This window comes from Ambystoma mexicanum, chromosome 11 (genome assembly GCF_040938575.1).
Source record: "Ambystoma mexicanum isolate Mex_15411 chromosome 11, UKY_AmexF1_1, whole genome shotgun sequence".
NCBI lineage: Eukaryota > Metazoa > Chordata > Amphibia > Caudata > Ambystomatidae > Ambystoma > Ambystoma mexicanum.
The window spans coordinates 24,999,550-25,016,630 of record NC_090934.1 but is presented as its reverse complement, the minus strand read 5'-3'; the positions used below and the strand labels follow the sequence as shown (position 1 = coordinate 25,016,630).

The following is a 17,081-nucleotide window of genomic DNA, read 5'->3' as shown; positions in this document are numbered from 1 at the left end:
GCAAAGAGGCTCCATTGGTTACCGGTAGAGGCCAGGATTCCATTTAAGCTTCCAACCATAACTCAAAGCATTCTATGACAGATGCCCTTGTTACATTAGAAATCGTAACCAAGTATAAACCTGCTCGTACCCCAAGATAAAGTACCACTCATCGTCCATGTGCCATCACCTCTCCAAGTGTGCCCAGTTTCCACCCTTCACCTCCCACAATAAGAGCCTGCCTCCACATGCCATGCATAGGTTTCCACCCTGCACCCAACACAATAAAAGCATGCCTCAGATGCCATGCCTGGGTGCGACCCTTCACACCCCCAATAAAAGCCCCGCCCCACCCAGATGTCATGCCAAGGGTCCCCTGCCCTTCACCTCACACAGTAAAAGCCCTCCCTCTGATGCCAAACTAGGGTTCACATGCTTCTGCCCCCTCCCACCCCCCCAATGGGTGTCCACCTCTAGATGACATGCCCAGGTACCCACCCTGCAACTCCTGCCCCACATTAAGAGCCTGTCTCCAAAAGCCATGCCCAGGTACCCACCCTGCAACTCAAATAAGAGCCTGCCTCCAGATGCCATGTTTGGGTCTTCACCCTTCTTGCCCACACAATGGATGCCCACTTCCAGATGCCATGCCCAGGCTCCTGCCGTTCCTAGAGAACAGTTTCACCTAACAGATTATGCCCCAAGAGGCTGAAACACACCTGGAGTAACTGGTGTTCGCGTAAAAGGGATATGGCCTCGCCTGAATTGCATATGGTCCTTACTCTTAAGGGCTCGGCATGCTGAAAAGACAATGGTCTTGAGGGTTGCTTAGACCTATGCCAGCAGTTCAAATCTATTAAAAGCCTCCCAGCAATCACCCTTTAGTGTTCTATAAGCAAAGGTTCCCACCGGCCTTGCACAATAATTGAGAGGGGGTTGGGACACGGGTACATGTTCCTGCCCAGTGCCTGCAAAGCGTCAGAAGCCACATGCTTCCACCCAACCTCCCATCTCACCAGGTTCCCAGCATCCATGGTGGCCTTTAATCTCTGCCCGAGCTCAGAGCCAGTGGCCACCATGGCCCTGAGCATATCTCCAGTGGCTAGATGGCAAACACAGTACTTCTCTGCAAGCTTCGGAGCCTGTGGGAAAGGAAGAAAGGTTACATCGGCCAGAAGATCATAAACAGAAGATTACAAAATGCATGCACTGGGTGATTAACACTGGGGTAGAGTCTGCATTACTGGCAAACAAACCTCATTAAAAGTGGGGTTTAAGAAGCGTCATCTGCTTTCATTGTAGGATGAAAGGTGGTGCCTTACATTTAGCAATTTGAACAAGACTCGCAGGCCACACACATCCACTCCTCCTCAAATGGCCAACTTTGTTTTAGTTTTGTTAAGCTAAGAGATACATTTATTTTGACTCTTGTTAATTAAGCGCACCAAACCCAGAGGCATCTGGGCGCTGGTTACATAAGAGTGATGGTTGCAGTGGTTCCATATTACCTTAGTTTGTCATTGCATATTACATTAGGTTACATCAAATGACAGGTTATGTTATAGATTACAGGATATGTGGTGGATTACATGAAGCCACAGGGTGTGGATCACAAAGACAGAGGATACGGTTGCATCATATGATATATGGCATTTATAACATGCCTATACACAAGTGTTTCAAGGCGCAACGAGTCAAGGGAGGGGAAAAACAGTGGAAGACAGACAACGATCCTACTAGGCCAGGTGTCATTCAGATCGCGCAAGTGCGAGGGTAGGGGGAAAGGGAAGAGTGCAAGGGGAAGGGAAGTGCAGTACATGGGAAAGAAGAATAAATACGATAAATAAAAAAGCCTGATGGTGGCAAGTGCAAGGTAAGAGCATACATAAGTGCTGGTAAGGGGACTGAAGGGATTTCAGAACCAGTCCCCAAGTGCAGGGGGGTTGCTAGAGAGGCAGGGCAGGTGAGCAAAAGGCAGGACCTGGCCCCAGGATAAGAAAGGGTGGCCAGGTAACCAGTGCAGAATCGGCAGGGAATTTCAGCAGGGGAAGAAAGGCAGAGAAAGCGGAAGCAAAGAGGAAAGTTTTGAGGTGTTTCTGGAACTGGAGATGGTTCTCCTCGAGTTTCAGGGAGGCAGGAAGGCTGTTCCAGAGGGAGGCCCCAGCCGAGGAAAGAGATCAACCACCAACTTGTTGCTTGGAGAAGCGGCTAACCCGGAGGGAGTTGGAGCTAGAAGAGCGAAGAGCCCGGGAAGGAAGGTATTTAGGAAAAGAGAGTTGAAGGTAATGAGGTACCAGGCCCCAGATGGCATTGTGGATAATGCAGATGGTTTTGAACTTAATCCTTGCAGCCACTGGGAGCCAGGGCAGAGATTTCAGTCCTGAGAGATACGATCCCTGGGCTTGAGGCCAAGGACAAGTCTCGCAGTCCTTTTTTGGATAAGTTGCAAAGGGCGGAGAGTAGAGGCAGGCAGATTTAGATAGAGGCTGTTGCAATAGTCCAACTTGGAGAGAACCAGGGTTCTGGAGACGGTGAACTTCTGGGGGAAGGAGAGGAGGGGAAGAATACCTCTGAGGAGGTTCAGCTGGTAGTGTGACTTCTTAGAGACGGAGATGTGAGGAGTGAAGGAGTGTGTGGAGTTGAAGAGGACCCGGAGGTTTTTAGCCTTGCAGGTGGGAGCAGGAAGCCGGCCAATTATGAAACATTATAGAATTTGAGCTTCTAGTTGTCTTGGCAGAAGAGCCCTGAGGCCTTTGCAAAAGGACCAGATGGATGGATCTGATCTTAGTGCTGAAGGCATGGAGTTCCATTGTTTGGCCGCAATCACCGGGAAGGTACAACCACCTGCTTTTTGGTGTCTGTAGCGAGGGATATCGAGGCAGAAGCAAGCAGCTCGGGTGGGTCCGTTAGACTGCTTTGGATATTTGACTAGTTCGATAAATTGGGGCACTCCGAGAAGTGTTAGAGATAGCGTTTTGAATGTTATACGCTCACACACCGGGAGCCAATGGATCTTGCGTCTAGCTGTTAAAGAGTTGCTCTTACAGCACTGTTCTTGATAATTTGGAGTTTGTTAATGTTCCGGGAACCTGCAAAGAGGGAGTTACAGTAGTCAATCCATGACAGAATAAGTGCTCTAGCCAGGGTGATGCAGTTGTCAGTGGTCAGGAAGGGTCTACTGGCAGTTATCAGTTTGATGGGATAGGCCGCTGCAATTGAGTCAACGTGTCTTGTCAGGGATGAATCAAGGTAAACTCAGGGTTTTAACCTCTTTTGTAGTGGTGATTGTTGCCGTCAATGGTGAATGATTTATAGTCGTTGGAGAGGGTTTTAAAACGAGATTGACTGCCAATGACCGGTGTCCGGTCAAAGGGTCGAATGGTCAAAGGATCACATTTTTTTTTTAAATCACGTTTTTTGGGGGGTTTTCGTTTAGGGAAAAAAAGTGGTTTTTACCCCCAAAAAATGGGGGTTGGGACCCCCCCAAATAAAAAATGGTTAAAAAAAATATAATTCAATCCTTTTGTTTTCGGTCCTTTGGTGTCGACCCTCTGACCATTCGATCCTTTAGTTGTCGATCCTTTGACCTATAACCCCAATGACCTAGTTCCGTTTTCTTGTCATTGAGGCAGAGCTTGTTTTTTGCGCCATCCAGGCTTGAATAGATAGGTAGATTTGTTCAAGACATTGGAGCCTGTGTAATGGTTGCCGGTGATGGAGGAGTATTTCCGTCATCCACCCAAATACTCCTCCAGTTGGTAGTTGGTGTATGTGATCCCCAGTTTGTCTAAGAGGTCAAACATTGGCTTGGTGAAGACGTTGTACACAACTTCATAATTTTACTAGCAACTGCCTTACTAAACATTTTCTGTTTCAGCTTATCATAGAGAGTTAACATGAGCCGACCACCAAATCCATTCGATGTAGCATGGCCATGTGGCACATATCTGCTGTTTCCATAAAAGGCACAATAGCTATGACTATACAAGTTATTAAGCATATCCCCCATTTCATTTCCCACCTGCTCACCAACTCTCACATTTGGAACATGTTCAGATTAGTCAGAAACCTAGTCTAACTGGCCATTACAGTTCCCAGAATCTCAGGTAGATGCATATTATATCCCCAAAATTGCCTAGAAATTACATTTAAAAAAGTACAAAAATGAAATCAATCCACATAATGGCAGCTGCGAAAAAGGCCTAAATGAGAATAGACAAACATAAGGGATGCCTGGTACTGTGTCTATGGTCCTCCAGGTGAGACCAACTAGACCAAAGATGACATTACTATTTCTTAACTCATTGCATCATATTTATTTGTAAAAATACGAAAGCAGTTTCACAAAAAAGTAATAAGTGAGGCTCAATGTACAAAAAACATCCCTCCACAATCTATTCATTTGTAACTCACACAGACATTCATCATACTCGCATACATTAGGAAAATAAGGTAACCTGTTACCATCTCAAATACGAATCAAACAAATGTCACTTTAACACTCTAGTATTCTCTGATGTGACCCTCTGTATTTTCAGGGATAGGGAAAACTATCGTCGACACGTGTTTCAGTTGAGCTCTCAAACAAGGGTAAAGTCCTCTTGCCCAGTTATTTTGTTCAACCTTCCTCAGGGCGCAGTGCAATCGCCGGTTTCGCGTTGCCTCTTCATAGCAAAAAAAAAAGGTAGAGGGTGTGTAACAAGAGCCTCAATTCTCCTATGGACTACCATGGGCCGGTTAATCTATCTATTGTCTTGCATGTTATTGTGTGAACTCATGTCCGGCTCAGCGTGGTTATAACGCTCACCTGGTATCCACGGGGACGTCACTCAGCCTGTTCTGACCTCTTACGACCTCAAACCCTTCCCAGGAGTCTACTTGACTGGAGGCTGGGCCTTGTTTTCTTGGAAAGTGTGCTCTGTCCTGCATTCAGCGCAGGGGCGCGTTGATTGATGCAGGCTCGGTGATGCCTAGTTAATTCACTGGCAAGAGTCCGACAGGTAAGTATAATGAGTCTTTTGAACAGTTCTCTAACTTCGTTCCTTTCCTTCGATGATGGCCGGCGTCCGGGGATGGCGACGTGCTGTTGAGACGAGTAGCGCTGAAATTCGGTATGCGGCGCCTCTAGATGTTTCCACGATAACCTGGAGTGTCTTTTCCCTCTTGCAGACGGATGAGAAGTTCCGGAGACAGAGTTCCCTCAGAGTGGCTGGGATTCAGGTAAGCGTTTGAAGCTCGTACAGTCTTTAAAAATAAGCGAAGATTTTCTGAATGCTTACTAATGCCTTTTTTCTGTTCTTTTCCCTTAGGAAGCGGCGTGCCGGGATGGGAATGACACCGCCGAAGATGCCCGCAGAACAGAAGAAGCGATAAATGATGGGCAGAAGCGCGCAAGGCTAGGCTGTTCCTAACGGTGTTCTTGCTCTTGCAGGAGCCGAGCGCAGAAGAAAGATGCAGGCCTACTGGAGACCGATCCGAACACGTCGAGGGTCACGATGCAGGTGCAGAAAATACAAAGCATGTTTCTCAACCTGGGCGTGGCTTAAATAGTCTCTGGGTATCCAAGGTGTCTCTGGGCTGAACCACACCCAAAAGACTAGACTGCACATGCAGTTCTGGGAACCGAAATATGTGGGGGGCCTCCATCTTGTCCCCATCAATGCACTACAAGTCCAATCCCCAATGTTATCCTACAGGGTTGAGGGAGTCTGGTGCCACAAGCGCCAAGTCTGTCTCCAAGTGAGTCTTTGGAGGGATGGAGAGGCCCTTGAGGGCCATGTAGGTGATCGCGGCCTGACTCCAGCCTGACATCTTGGAGGGCTGGGGACATGAGGGGCAGGAATCATGACAGCACCCCCCACCCCAAAGGCCCCTCTCAAGGTGGCTCTTCTGTCTGGTCCTGGTTTGTTTGGTTTTGATGAAATCGTCTAAGCAAGCAAGGTGCATCGATGTACTCACAATGCTCCCATGTCCTGTCTTGTGGACCATACCCCTTCCAGTCTACTAAGTAGTATAATTGGGATCTGACTTACAGCGACTACTACTGGCTGCGGTGGCGTTGCTACCCAGGTTGAACAGGTTTAAGGAGAGACGTGGAACACAGGATGAATCTGCATGTTTGACGGCAAAGCTAGTCTGACCGCCACAGGATTTATCACGCAGGTGACGGTGAATGGACCCAGGTATCTTGGATCGAAAGTTCGGGTTCCTTATGGACACGTGTTTAGACGCCAGCCAGACTGTCTCCCACTTGGTAGTTGGGGGCCTTTGCTCGGTGTTGATCAGCAAACTTCTTTTGGCGATTCTTAGCTCGAAGTAGGTGTTCAGCTGCCCTTTTAAAGGTTTGAGAAATGGTCGTGTGCAAGGTTTTGACTTCTGGCATTTCCAGGGTTGTAGGAACGTCCCCACTCAAAGTACGAGGGTGCCTACCATACATGGTATAAACGGGTGTCTGCCCAGTTCTGGTGTGTAGGGAATTATAAGCATATTCAGCTATCCATAATAGGTCGGACCAGCTTCCTTCAGCTTGGTGTAACATGCAATGCAGATACTGCTCGAGCATCCGATATATCCTCTCAGTTTGACCATCCGTTTGGGGGTGGTGACTGGTGGATAGCCGGATGTCGATCTGGGCCATAGAACAGCATTTTCTCCAGAAGCGAGATACGAATTGAGTACCTCGGTCTGAGACTAAAACTGAAGGAAACCCATGGAGCCGTACAATGCTTTCAAGAAATACCTTTGCCAGAGTGGAAGCATTTGGGAGCCCCTTAAGAGGAATGAAATGTGCCATTTTTAAAATTAGGTCCACCACAAGAATAGGGTTAAACCCTTGACTGGGTGGTAAGTCAGTAATAAAATCAAGGGACAACGTGTGCCAGGGTGCTGGTGGGATTTCCAATGTTTGTAATAGCCCAGCCGGTTTCGCTTGGATGACTCGTTTTGAGTACACACTCCACAAGATAGGAAGAATTGGAGAATGTCTTTACGCCACGTGGGCCGCCAATAATTTCGTTTAACCTTGGCTAGGGTTTTAGCGATTCCGGGATGGCCCTCGATCAAGGAATCATGATAACCGGACACGACTTGTTCTCGTGGTTCTTGGTTTGGTAAGAATAAACAATTCCTGAAGTAGGGCAACTGATCTTTTATCATGTAATGTTCTCCTTGTGCACTTCATGCTTGTAATTGCATCAGGTTTTGGATTTCTTCGTGTAATTCTTTCTGAGTTATGGTTGCTGTGCTTCCTAGGAGCTTGTCACTCGGGATGATTGCTATTGGGGTCAAGGGTCTGATACCCTTGCTCTTCCACCCCCATACGGGAAAGGGCATCGGCCTACCCGTTTTTCATCCCTGGTCGAAATGTAATCACTTAGTCATATTCAGCAAAAAAAAAATTAAAAATAAACAAGCCCAACGTAGTTGTCGAGGATTGGGCCTTTGCCGTTTTTAGGTAGTGGAGGTTCCGGTGGTCAGTTATTACGGTGATTGTGTGTCTGGCCCCCAAGAGGTAGTGCCGCCATGCCTTAAAGGCTGACTTAATCTTAATGGCCATGAGTTCTTGGTCTGTGATAGCGTAATCGAGTTCAGGGGGTGTGAATTTAGGCGACCAGAAGGCAACAGGGTGTAACTGGCCCGTTTCGGGGTCCTTTTGTGAGGACGGCTCCCATAGCCCTGCTTGAGGCGTCAGTTTCCACCAGGTATGGAAGATCAGGGCGAGAGTGGCGTAAGATTGAGGCAGATGTGAATCTTGCTTTGAGTTCCTGGAAAGCTTACTCGGCTTCTGTTGTCCACTGGAACTTTTTGTTGCTTTTCCTTAGCAATGACGTGATGGGATGCACAATTTGTGAAAATCCTGGGATGAACCGGCGGTAGAAGTTTGCAAAACCCAGCATACTTTGAACCCCCTTGAATGAATTTGGGGATGGCCAGTTCAGGACAGCATCTACCTTGTGTGCATCCATTTGGATTCCATTCGGGCTGAGAATAAAGCCCAGGAATTCCACCTCGGAGACATGGAATGAGCACTTTGAGCTTGGCGTAGAGCAGAGTTTCTCCAATACGGATGGGACATGTTTAACGTGGTCCTGCTTTGATGCGGAATATACTAGAATATTGTCGATATACACTAGAGCACAGACATCAATCAATTCCCGTAAGACATTGTTCATGAAGTATTGAAATGCTGCAGGCGCGTTGCAAAGGGCATTACTTGATATTCGTACAAGCCGTATTTGGTGCGGAAAGCTGTTTTCCATTCATCCCCCTGTTTTACGCGAACAAGGCGATATGCCCCCCTCAGGTCTAGTTGTGTAGATTTGGGCATCTTTGACTTGATCAAGCAATTCATGGATCAGTGGCAGGGGGTAGCGGTATTTACAGTAATCTGGTTCAGTGCGTGATAATCGATGCACGTTCTCAAGTCGTCAAAGAATAGAGGACTGGCTGCTGGAGACTTCGAGGGACGGATGAACCTGTTGGCCAGGTATTGGTCAAGATAGGCCTTCAGGTGCTGGTTTTCTGGTTCCGTGAGTGCGTAAATTCGCCCACAAGGGATTTGTGCGCCGGTTATCAGGTTGATTTGGCAATCGTATGGTCTATGCGGTGGCGGGGTATTAGCCTGTTCTTTCTGAAAGACATCTTGAAAGTCCCGGTATTTACTTGGTAGGTTGCCAATTGGCACAGTCGCAAGCATGGAGGTTCTGGTGTCTATTGGTTGTTTCTCTTGGCGATAACGTGTGGGCGCAAGTCTCGGGAAAGGCCAATTCTTTTGCTCGCCAATCGAGGATTGCGAGCTACCAACCATGGCATTCCCAAAATCAACCGGAACTGTGGTGCCTTAATGAGGTCGAAAATAAGATTCTTGGTGTCCATCTTGGCACAGAAGGGTTAAAGCTGCAGTGCATTGGGATACTGGACCAGAAGCTATTTTCGTGCCGCCGACAGTGGTAACAGTGTCGGTGGTTGATTTAGGGCGTAACGGAAGCCCCATCTTTGCCGCAAGATCCTGGTCGATGTAATTCCTAATGGCTCCACTGTCAATGTACGCTCTTACTGCGTGCATCCGAGATGGTTGTTGGTGATTGATCAAGACCACAGATAGTGCAAAATGGGAGGTCTGTAGTTCACTTTCTTCGCTCGACAAGTGGACCCCCCTTACACTTGCCGGACTGGGGAGTTTTCCGATTCCTTGATGGTATCTTCCTTGTCCGTGGCCCCTACCGTCCTCCTCGGTGGCTTCACAGGGCACTCTAAGGAAATTACCTGACCTTCCACAGTACAGACATAACGGCTGCTGTCTCCTTTTATCCCTTTCCGCTTTAGTCAAGGGGGATCTGACCCCCTCCCCCCCGATTTGCATTGGTTCTCCCGAACCTTCCGTTGTGCGGGCAATATTGTCCTTTGAATGCACATACATAGGGCGAGGGTCTGGTCTGGTCTGATCTTCGGTCCTGCAACCTATGATCCAGTTGAACAACAAGGCCAATGAATTCTGAGCAGTCTTTCAGGTGGGGGGGGGGGCGAGGAGAGGGCGGGGGTTTTTCACTACTTGTGCGAGAACATCCTTTAGCTCCCCCCGCAACCCCTGATGAAATAACGTGATTCTCTTCTCTACTGGCCATTCTGCTTCAACTACGAGTCTATTGAACGTGGCCATGTATGTTAATAGTTCTTGATTCCCTTGGCGTAGGGACAGAAGTTCGTTGTCTAATGCCTGCCCATGAGTACGACGGGCGAACAGCTTTTCCATCTCCTGCTGAAAGCCCCTGAAGTCATGCAGCAAAGGATCGTCTTGGGCCACAAAGGGTACAGACCAGTCCGCGGCGCTGCCACTCAGGTACGATAGCACAAAAGCGACCAGCGATTGGTCATTCGGAAAGGCCCCTGGTCTACAAAGGAAGTGCAGCCGGCACTGGTTCATGAACGCTGCAAACCTCTTGGGATCCCCTGTAAATTGTTCGGGCGGGGCCAAGGGAACGGCCCCAGGAAGGGTTATCTGAACGGGATTGGCTGATGGTGCTGGCATCGAGAGGGCACACTTCTCGGCAATGGTGCATGCCCTGCTTGTGATTGGAGAAGTTGCCGGCTTAAATCAGTGCGTTCTTTGGTTACCATCAGCTCTCTCCTCAGGGTGTTGGTCTCCTGCCTGGCTGCATGTACTTCGGAACGTAGCTGCCCCAACATGTGGGCTAACTGGTCGGTTTCTGAGGTTTCCATGATGCCCAGGTGGATTTTGATGTGAGGCTTTGTGTTCTGTAACGCTCACCTGGTATCCACGGGACGTCACTCAGCCTGTTCTGACCTCTTACAACCTCAAACCCTTCACTGGAGTCCACTCGATTGGAGACTGGGCCTGGTTTTCTTGGAAAGTGTGATCAGTCCTGCTTCCAGCGCAGGGGCGAGTTGATTGATGCAGGCTCGTTGCTGCCTGGTTACTTCACTGGCAAGAGTCCGACAGGTAAGTATAATGAGTCTTTTGAACAGTTCTCTAACTTTGTTCCTTTCCTTCCTTAGATGATGGACGGCGTCCGGGGATGGCGGCGTGCTGCTGAGATTCATAGCGCTGAGGGTGAGAGCGCAATGCAACCCTCGTATTTATATTGAACCGAGTTCTTTTTCTGTGTCTTTTAGGTGCCGCAACGTTTTCAGCGTGGATGCTGGTTATGAAGAAGAAATGCAGTGAGTAAGCACGGTTTGCAGCGCCTCTAGATGTTTCCACGCTAACATGGAGTGCCTTTTCCCTCTTGCAGATGTATGAGAAGTTCGAGACAGAGTTCCCTCAGAGCAGCTGGGATTCAGGTAAGCGTTTGAAGCTCGTACAGTCTTTAAAAATAAGCCAAGATTTGCTGAATGCTTACTAATGCCCTTTTTCTGTTCTTTTCCTTAGGAAGCAGCGTGCCGGGATGGGAATGACACCACGAAGATGCCCGCAGAACAGAAGAAGCGATGGATGGGCAGAAGCGCCGCAAGGTAAGGCTGTTCCCAACAGTGTTCTTGTAGAAGCTGAGCGCAGAAGATAGATGGAGACCTACTGGAGACTGATCCGAACACGGCGAGTGTCACGCTGCAGGTGTAGAAAACACAAAGCATGTTTCTCAGCCTGGGCGTGGCCTATAGTCTCTCGATATCCCATGTGTCTCTGGGCTGAACCACACCCAAAAGACTAGACAGATGCAGTTCTGGCAACCGAAATATGTGGGGGCATCCATCTTGTCCCCATCAATGCACTACAAGTCCAATCCCCAATGTTATCCTATGGGAGTGAATGAGTCTGGTGCCACAAGCACCAAGACTCCAAGTGGGTCTTTGGAGGGATGGAGGAGCCCTTGAGGGCCATGTAGGGGATCGTGTCCTGGCTCCAGCCCGATATCTTGGAGGGCTGGGGACATGATGGGGAGGAATCATGACAGTAGTAAATGGCAGATTAAGGCGGGCGCCAGAAATGTGGACCACCCTGTGTTGGTTCATAGACGATGCGCTTCCGATGACTGCTAACTGGCTCAATGGTCACTGTTTGGAGAGCCTGGGTGCATGTTATCAGTCTGTGTAGCTTCCAACAACTGGAAATGGAAAAATGACCGATGCTGCAGGCTACAGGTGTGGATTACTGCCGCTGGCGTCCAACATTTTTCCATGCCCATGCTCTCCAAACAGCTACCGTTGAGCCAGTTAACAGTCATCTGAAGCGCCTTGCCTATGAACCAGGGTTGGTCCACATTTCTGACCTGGCGTCCGCCTTACACTCTGCCATATACTACGCTGAGCCGGACACGAGTTCACACAATAACATGCAAGACAATAGAGAGACATTAAATTGACGTGGAGCCCCATTTGTGGTAGCACACATGCCAGAATTTGCTCCAATTACCGATTCACCGGCCCCTGGTAGTCCAGAGGAGAATTGAGGCTCTTGTTACACACCCCCTACCTTTTTTTTGCTATGAAGAGGCAACGTGAAACCGGCGATTGCACCCAGTCCTGAGAAAGGATGAACAAAATTGGGCAAGGGGACTTTACCCTTGTTTGAGAACTCAACCGAAACATATGTCGACGATAGTTTTCACTTCACCTGAAGATACACCGAGGGTCACATCAGATAATACTACAATTTTAAAGTAACATTTGTTTGATCAGTATTTGAGATGGTAACATGTTACCTTATTGTCCTAACGTATGCAAGTATGATGAATGAATGTGTGGGTTACGAATGAATAGACTGGAGGGATGTTTTTTGTACATTGAGCCTAACATTTTTTGTGAAACTGCTTTCGTATTTTTACAAATAAATAGGATGCTATTATGAGTTAAGAAATAGTAATCTGTCATCTTTCGTCTACTTGGTCCACCCCACTCCTTTCATACTAAATGAGAATAGTCCTTTTAAATTGATTGTGAATGTTCATGTGGGATTAATGGCAGTTTCGGCCTTCCGGCCATTTGTTTTCACTGGGTCAGCCAGTACCTTCATCAGTCTTCTTTGTGTTAGAAGCTTGCTCTTTGAAGTGGGTTCCCCCATTTTCAGAAATATTAGTCGTGCTCCAGCCAAGGGTGAATTTCCTTGAAGTCCCTGCTTTCTGAGCCAGCAGGTCTGGAGAACATTGAACTTTGACGCCTTCAGCAGCACATTTTCATTGCGGGTGGTCATTACATGGGAGATGACACATCCAGGCTGGAAGTGGGAGTTAGTTTTGCCCACAGCCAGAAACAGGGCTTGGGGTGGGCTGAATTTTCCATGAAGACAAATGGCTCTTCAAATGTCACTGGGTTTTGGTAGGTGAAACATAATATATATTGCTTTTGTCAACCCACACGTTTTGTTCTCCTGACGTTCTGTGAGCAGTGATATTTTTTTCACTTTTGAAACAAGTTTATTTGCACACACGTGCAGGCTGTTTGTTTTTAAATGTGACAGGGATCTTCAATGCCTTCTTTGGTAAATTAAAATGCTGCTCGTCTATTGGTAATGACAGGTAGGACCCTTTCCACTTGGCTCTTTAGCTTTACTTGCAAAACAAAAACCAGGCCATTTTTTTGTGTTGAAAATCTTGCTATTTACGTTAAAGGGACTTCTGTTTGGGGCCTTTAAATGCACCCCCACATCTTCATAATGGCAGCTCACTTGACCCCCTTTATTCTTGTTAAGATTGCTCATATTTAAGGTGCTCTGCTAGTTACCATCACTTCCACTAGGGAGGTAAGTGAGATTCAGACTTATACAGTGAAGAATTCCTACTTGATATTCTCCAAGGAGAGAGAATGACTCCTAGTATGTCTGAACCTACTCAAGATTGTGTCGGATTTCAATCTTTCTCAGAAGATTTATTTTCTGGTTTTCTATCCTCCACCTCACCCATCCATGAATGAATGCATGATGGAGGAGCGGTTCCATCAGCTGAATCCCAAGCAGGTTCTCGCCAAAGTCTCTCGGGTGGGGCTTCAGAAAGGATGATTAGATATTTATTGGTTATGCTGGTGCAGGCAGAGTCATTGCCAAGCAAACTTGTCTAAGTAGATCATGATCTGTCTGAGAAGCACATAACTAAGGGTGTCGGGGCTCACTCCATCAGATGTCTGTCAGCCACTTCGGCCCTGCAGAGAGGTATCCCAGTTTTATAAATCTGCCAGGCAAATAGTTGGGCTTCCTTGGGCACATTTGCCACCACTTATGTCTTGATTGCTTATCTGATCAGGATGCCCTTTTGTTCCAGAGTTTTCTGGTCTAGATGGCAGAACTTGTCCTCCATTCTCCAGGGTTCTGTACTACTACGGAAGTCTATCCAAGATGAGAAATCTGTGGAAGGAAGCCATTGGAAAAACAAATTACTTTACTCTCAGTAATGTTCTTTCTCCCAACCCAACCCTCTTGTTTGATAAGCTTGTTCACCTACTGCTGTTTTATTGTCCCAGCTGCTGACTGTTGGGAAAAAGGAGGAACCAATGTCAGAGCTCCAGATATACCATGCCTGATGCAACGTCCAGCACCATGGGCTTGCATTGGAGTCATGCTCCCCTGCAGCTGGCTATGAAAGGTATATTTCAATGGATTACCTTTCTCACGCACATTCCTCATCAGATCCTTTCCAGTGTCAAGCTGCTCAGAAAACCTCAACTTGGGAGACACAGGAGCCTTGGGAGATAGGTGACTTGGGCGCGAGGGGCCACGGCGGTGGTTGAGAATACTCATGGTGCAGTTAGATAGGAAGGATTCAATCCACTTTATGACGTTGGCTGTGAAGTGGGCAGCTGTGGCAAGGTGTTTGCAGAGTATATTATGGTCTACCAAGTCAAAGGCCGCTGAGAGGTCAAGTAAAAGGAGTATGGCAATGTTGCCCTCATCTTTAGTCTCATCCATTTGGATTTGAAGGTCCAGGAGGGTAGTTTCCGCTCCCTGACCAGGGCGAATGCCTGATTGGCGCAGGCCAAGGAGGTTATGGGTGTCCAAGTATTTGTGTATTTGCACATATGCTACCCTGTCCAGTATTTTCAGAAGGGAAGAGTACCGTGGTGATAGGGTGATAGTTGGTGGGGATGTTGGGGTCCAGAGTGGGTTTTTTGAGAAGTGGGTGTACCTATGCTTCGAGATTTTCGGGGACACTGATGGAAGAGAATGAGTTGTTGATTAGGGCTGTGATGAAGGGTGCAAGCACTTCAGCACAGTCTTTAATGAGGGAGGATGGGCAGAGGTCTCCTTGACATGTGGACGGTTTCAGGCCATGAATGATTTTGGTAGTTTGTGATAGTTACAGGGGTGAATTCGAATCGAGGCATAGGATTGAACAGTGTGGGATGCGGTCACTGGTCTGGGCAGCTGAAGCTATTTTGGTGTTTTTGCGTTTGGAGTGATGCGATTTTATCAAGGAGGGCTTTTTGAATGTTTTTGCATCAGGGTATATCTTTGTTACAATGGTCTAATGCGAAGGCAGGGGATTCTAGTTCCCGCAGAATCGATAAGAGCTCTATTGTTTAGAGTTTGCTTGTGTGATACTTCCATTAGGAGTTGCCTTTGGATTGGAGGATGGCTTGTTTATATTCCGTAGTCAGGTTGTTGAAATGTTTCTCGGGCGACAGTTTTTTCCAGCACTTTCCGCAATTCTTTTTACGTACGTAGGGCTTTGAGGTTGGGGTGTAGCATGAATTTAGATGCTAGTTGGTTTTGGCTTGCGGTTGCCCAGAGGGGCCATTTTATTTATGGCACAAGAAGGGTTTGGTTATAGGGTGCTACCATGTCCGAGGGGTCGGAGTAGGTATGAGGGGGTATGTGGTTAGTGGTAGGGGGAAGTATACTGTCAGGGGTGATGTTGCAATAGTTTCTCAATGGTGTCGCCAGGGTGAGTTGGGGCGGGATGGGCAGCTGGGTTGTGTTGGAGAAAAGGATGCGGTTGTGGTCAGACCATGGGCAGGGGTTGTTGGCTAGAATATTTGTGTGCCAGTTGCAGTCTGCAAGCCAATCGAGAACGAGGCCCATGTCATGGTTTGGGTAGGCTATTCAATGAAAAATAGCCTTGCGCTTCCAGAGAGTTAGCAATGGCCAGTGCGTCCGCTGGGTTGTTGAGACCTAGGCTGAAGTCCCCCAGAATGATGATTTTTGAGGGGGGCTTAGTATTGGTAGAGAGGAATTGTGCGATTATCTTCCTCGAATGATCGCAGAGGGCCTGGTGGTCTGTATGTAAGGTGGATGTAGCAGATAGTGAATTAATCGCACTTAAAATCTCACTGAGGGGGATCGCTGAGGACTGGGAGGTGGTTTTTGGCAATGACGGCTGCTCCTCCTTTGGAAATCTGTCTTAGTGTATCCCTCAGGGATGGCTAGGGAGAGTGCAGGACCGGCAGCTGGGTGTAGCCATGTTTCAGTGACAGCTAGGAAGTCTAGGTTGTTGAATATGATGGTCTGCAATGTCAAGTGCATGAGCTATGAGGGATCTGGCATTAATTAGGGCTGCCAGCAGGTGCGTATTGGTTATCCGGTGATGTCGGCTTCTGGGGGAGTTCTTTTTCCAGCGTAGGTTTTGGGGTGGCAATTGGTTACCATTGGTAACCGAGTACTTTTATGATGTCTGTAGTCCCGAGGGTACTTATGTGATCATGTAGACTGAGTGGTGAGCTTAATCTCTTCGGGAGGTGTTCTCTTATCGACTTTGAGGAGGTTTTGATTCGCGAGTTTTGATGTTAATTTCTCCATATAGTTGGTAGGTGTTGTTGGTCGGGGTTAGGCGACACTAGGCGTTTGTTCCTGTCTTGAGCAAACAATTTCATGCGGTATGAGGGAACCACAGGTCGCTTGGATGGCTGTTATGTGGTGGTATGCTGAGACCGTGCCATCAGCTGGGGTTGGGGTAGACGGGTTGCTATGCGTTTATTCCTGTGCTCCAGGGAGCAAGGATTCTTAGTGTTGAGGAGGGTATTTTGACCAGAGGTTTGGGGGGGGGGGGGCAGTTGGGAGTGCGAAGAGGAAGGTTGGCTATGCAAGGAACGAAGTTGGTGGGATGTCCCTCGAGTTTGGGAGCACGAGTGCCATCTTCAGGGAGAGTATATGTGTCGACTTAGAGAGGTCATATAGACTGAGTTATTGGGAGCTTCTGGTTGGGTCTGTAGCTAGGTGCTTCAGATCCGCAATGGGGCTGGTCATTGTGAGAGGTCTGTCGGTCGCATGAAGGCTGTTAGGTGCCAGTCGCTAGTGCTGGCTGACCAAATGGGGGCAGTATTCGCTTTGGGTGCCTTCAGGGCCTGAAGAGGTAGCCACAGTTCACTTAAGTTAGATTGAGGTCAGGGGGCATACTGAGCAAGATTGATTTGAGTAGGCAGCGAGGGGCCTCTATGCGGAGTAAAGCACTGCTGGGTTTGAGTAGGCAATGGGGCCTGTTGAGACCTGGTAAAAACACACCTATTTCTAAGAGGAGTCTGAAGGTCCACTAAACATGTGCCATAATAAGACAACGGGAATTGAGTGAGGCTGAAGGGCATTCTAGGCATAATAAGAAATGACCTTAGTTTGAGTATGGCCAAGCGGCCTGCTACGAAAGCAAACCTCGTAACATATATTGTAAGAGCAAACCCAAATTGCACATTGTGGGGTGTGTGGCAACGAGTGTGCCAATTGTCAG

At 47.9% G+C, this 17,081-nt stretch overlaps 1 protein-coding gene across 2 annotated transcripts in view; it reads right to left on the bottom strand.

Moving 5' to 3' along the window:
• AK2 (adenylate kinase 2) overlaps window positions 1–17,081 on the bottom strand; it is a 45,945-nt gene that overhangs the window by 10,859 nt on the left and 18,005 nt on the right. For both annotated transcript variants that reach the window (XM_069622448.1, XM_069622447.1), the window contains exon 2: window positions 996–1,121. In XM_069622448.1, the coding sequence (XP_069478549.1) occupies window positions 996–1,121 (126 nt within the window). The remainder of the gene's footprint in view (window positions 1–995; window positions 1,122–17,081) is intronic.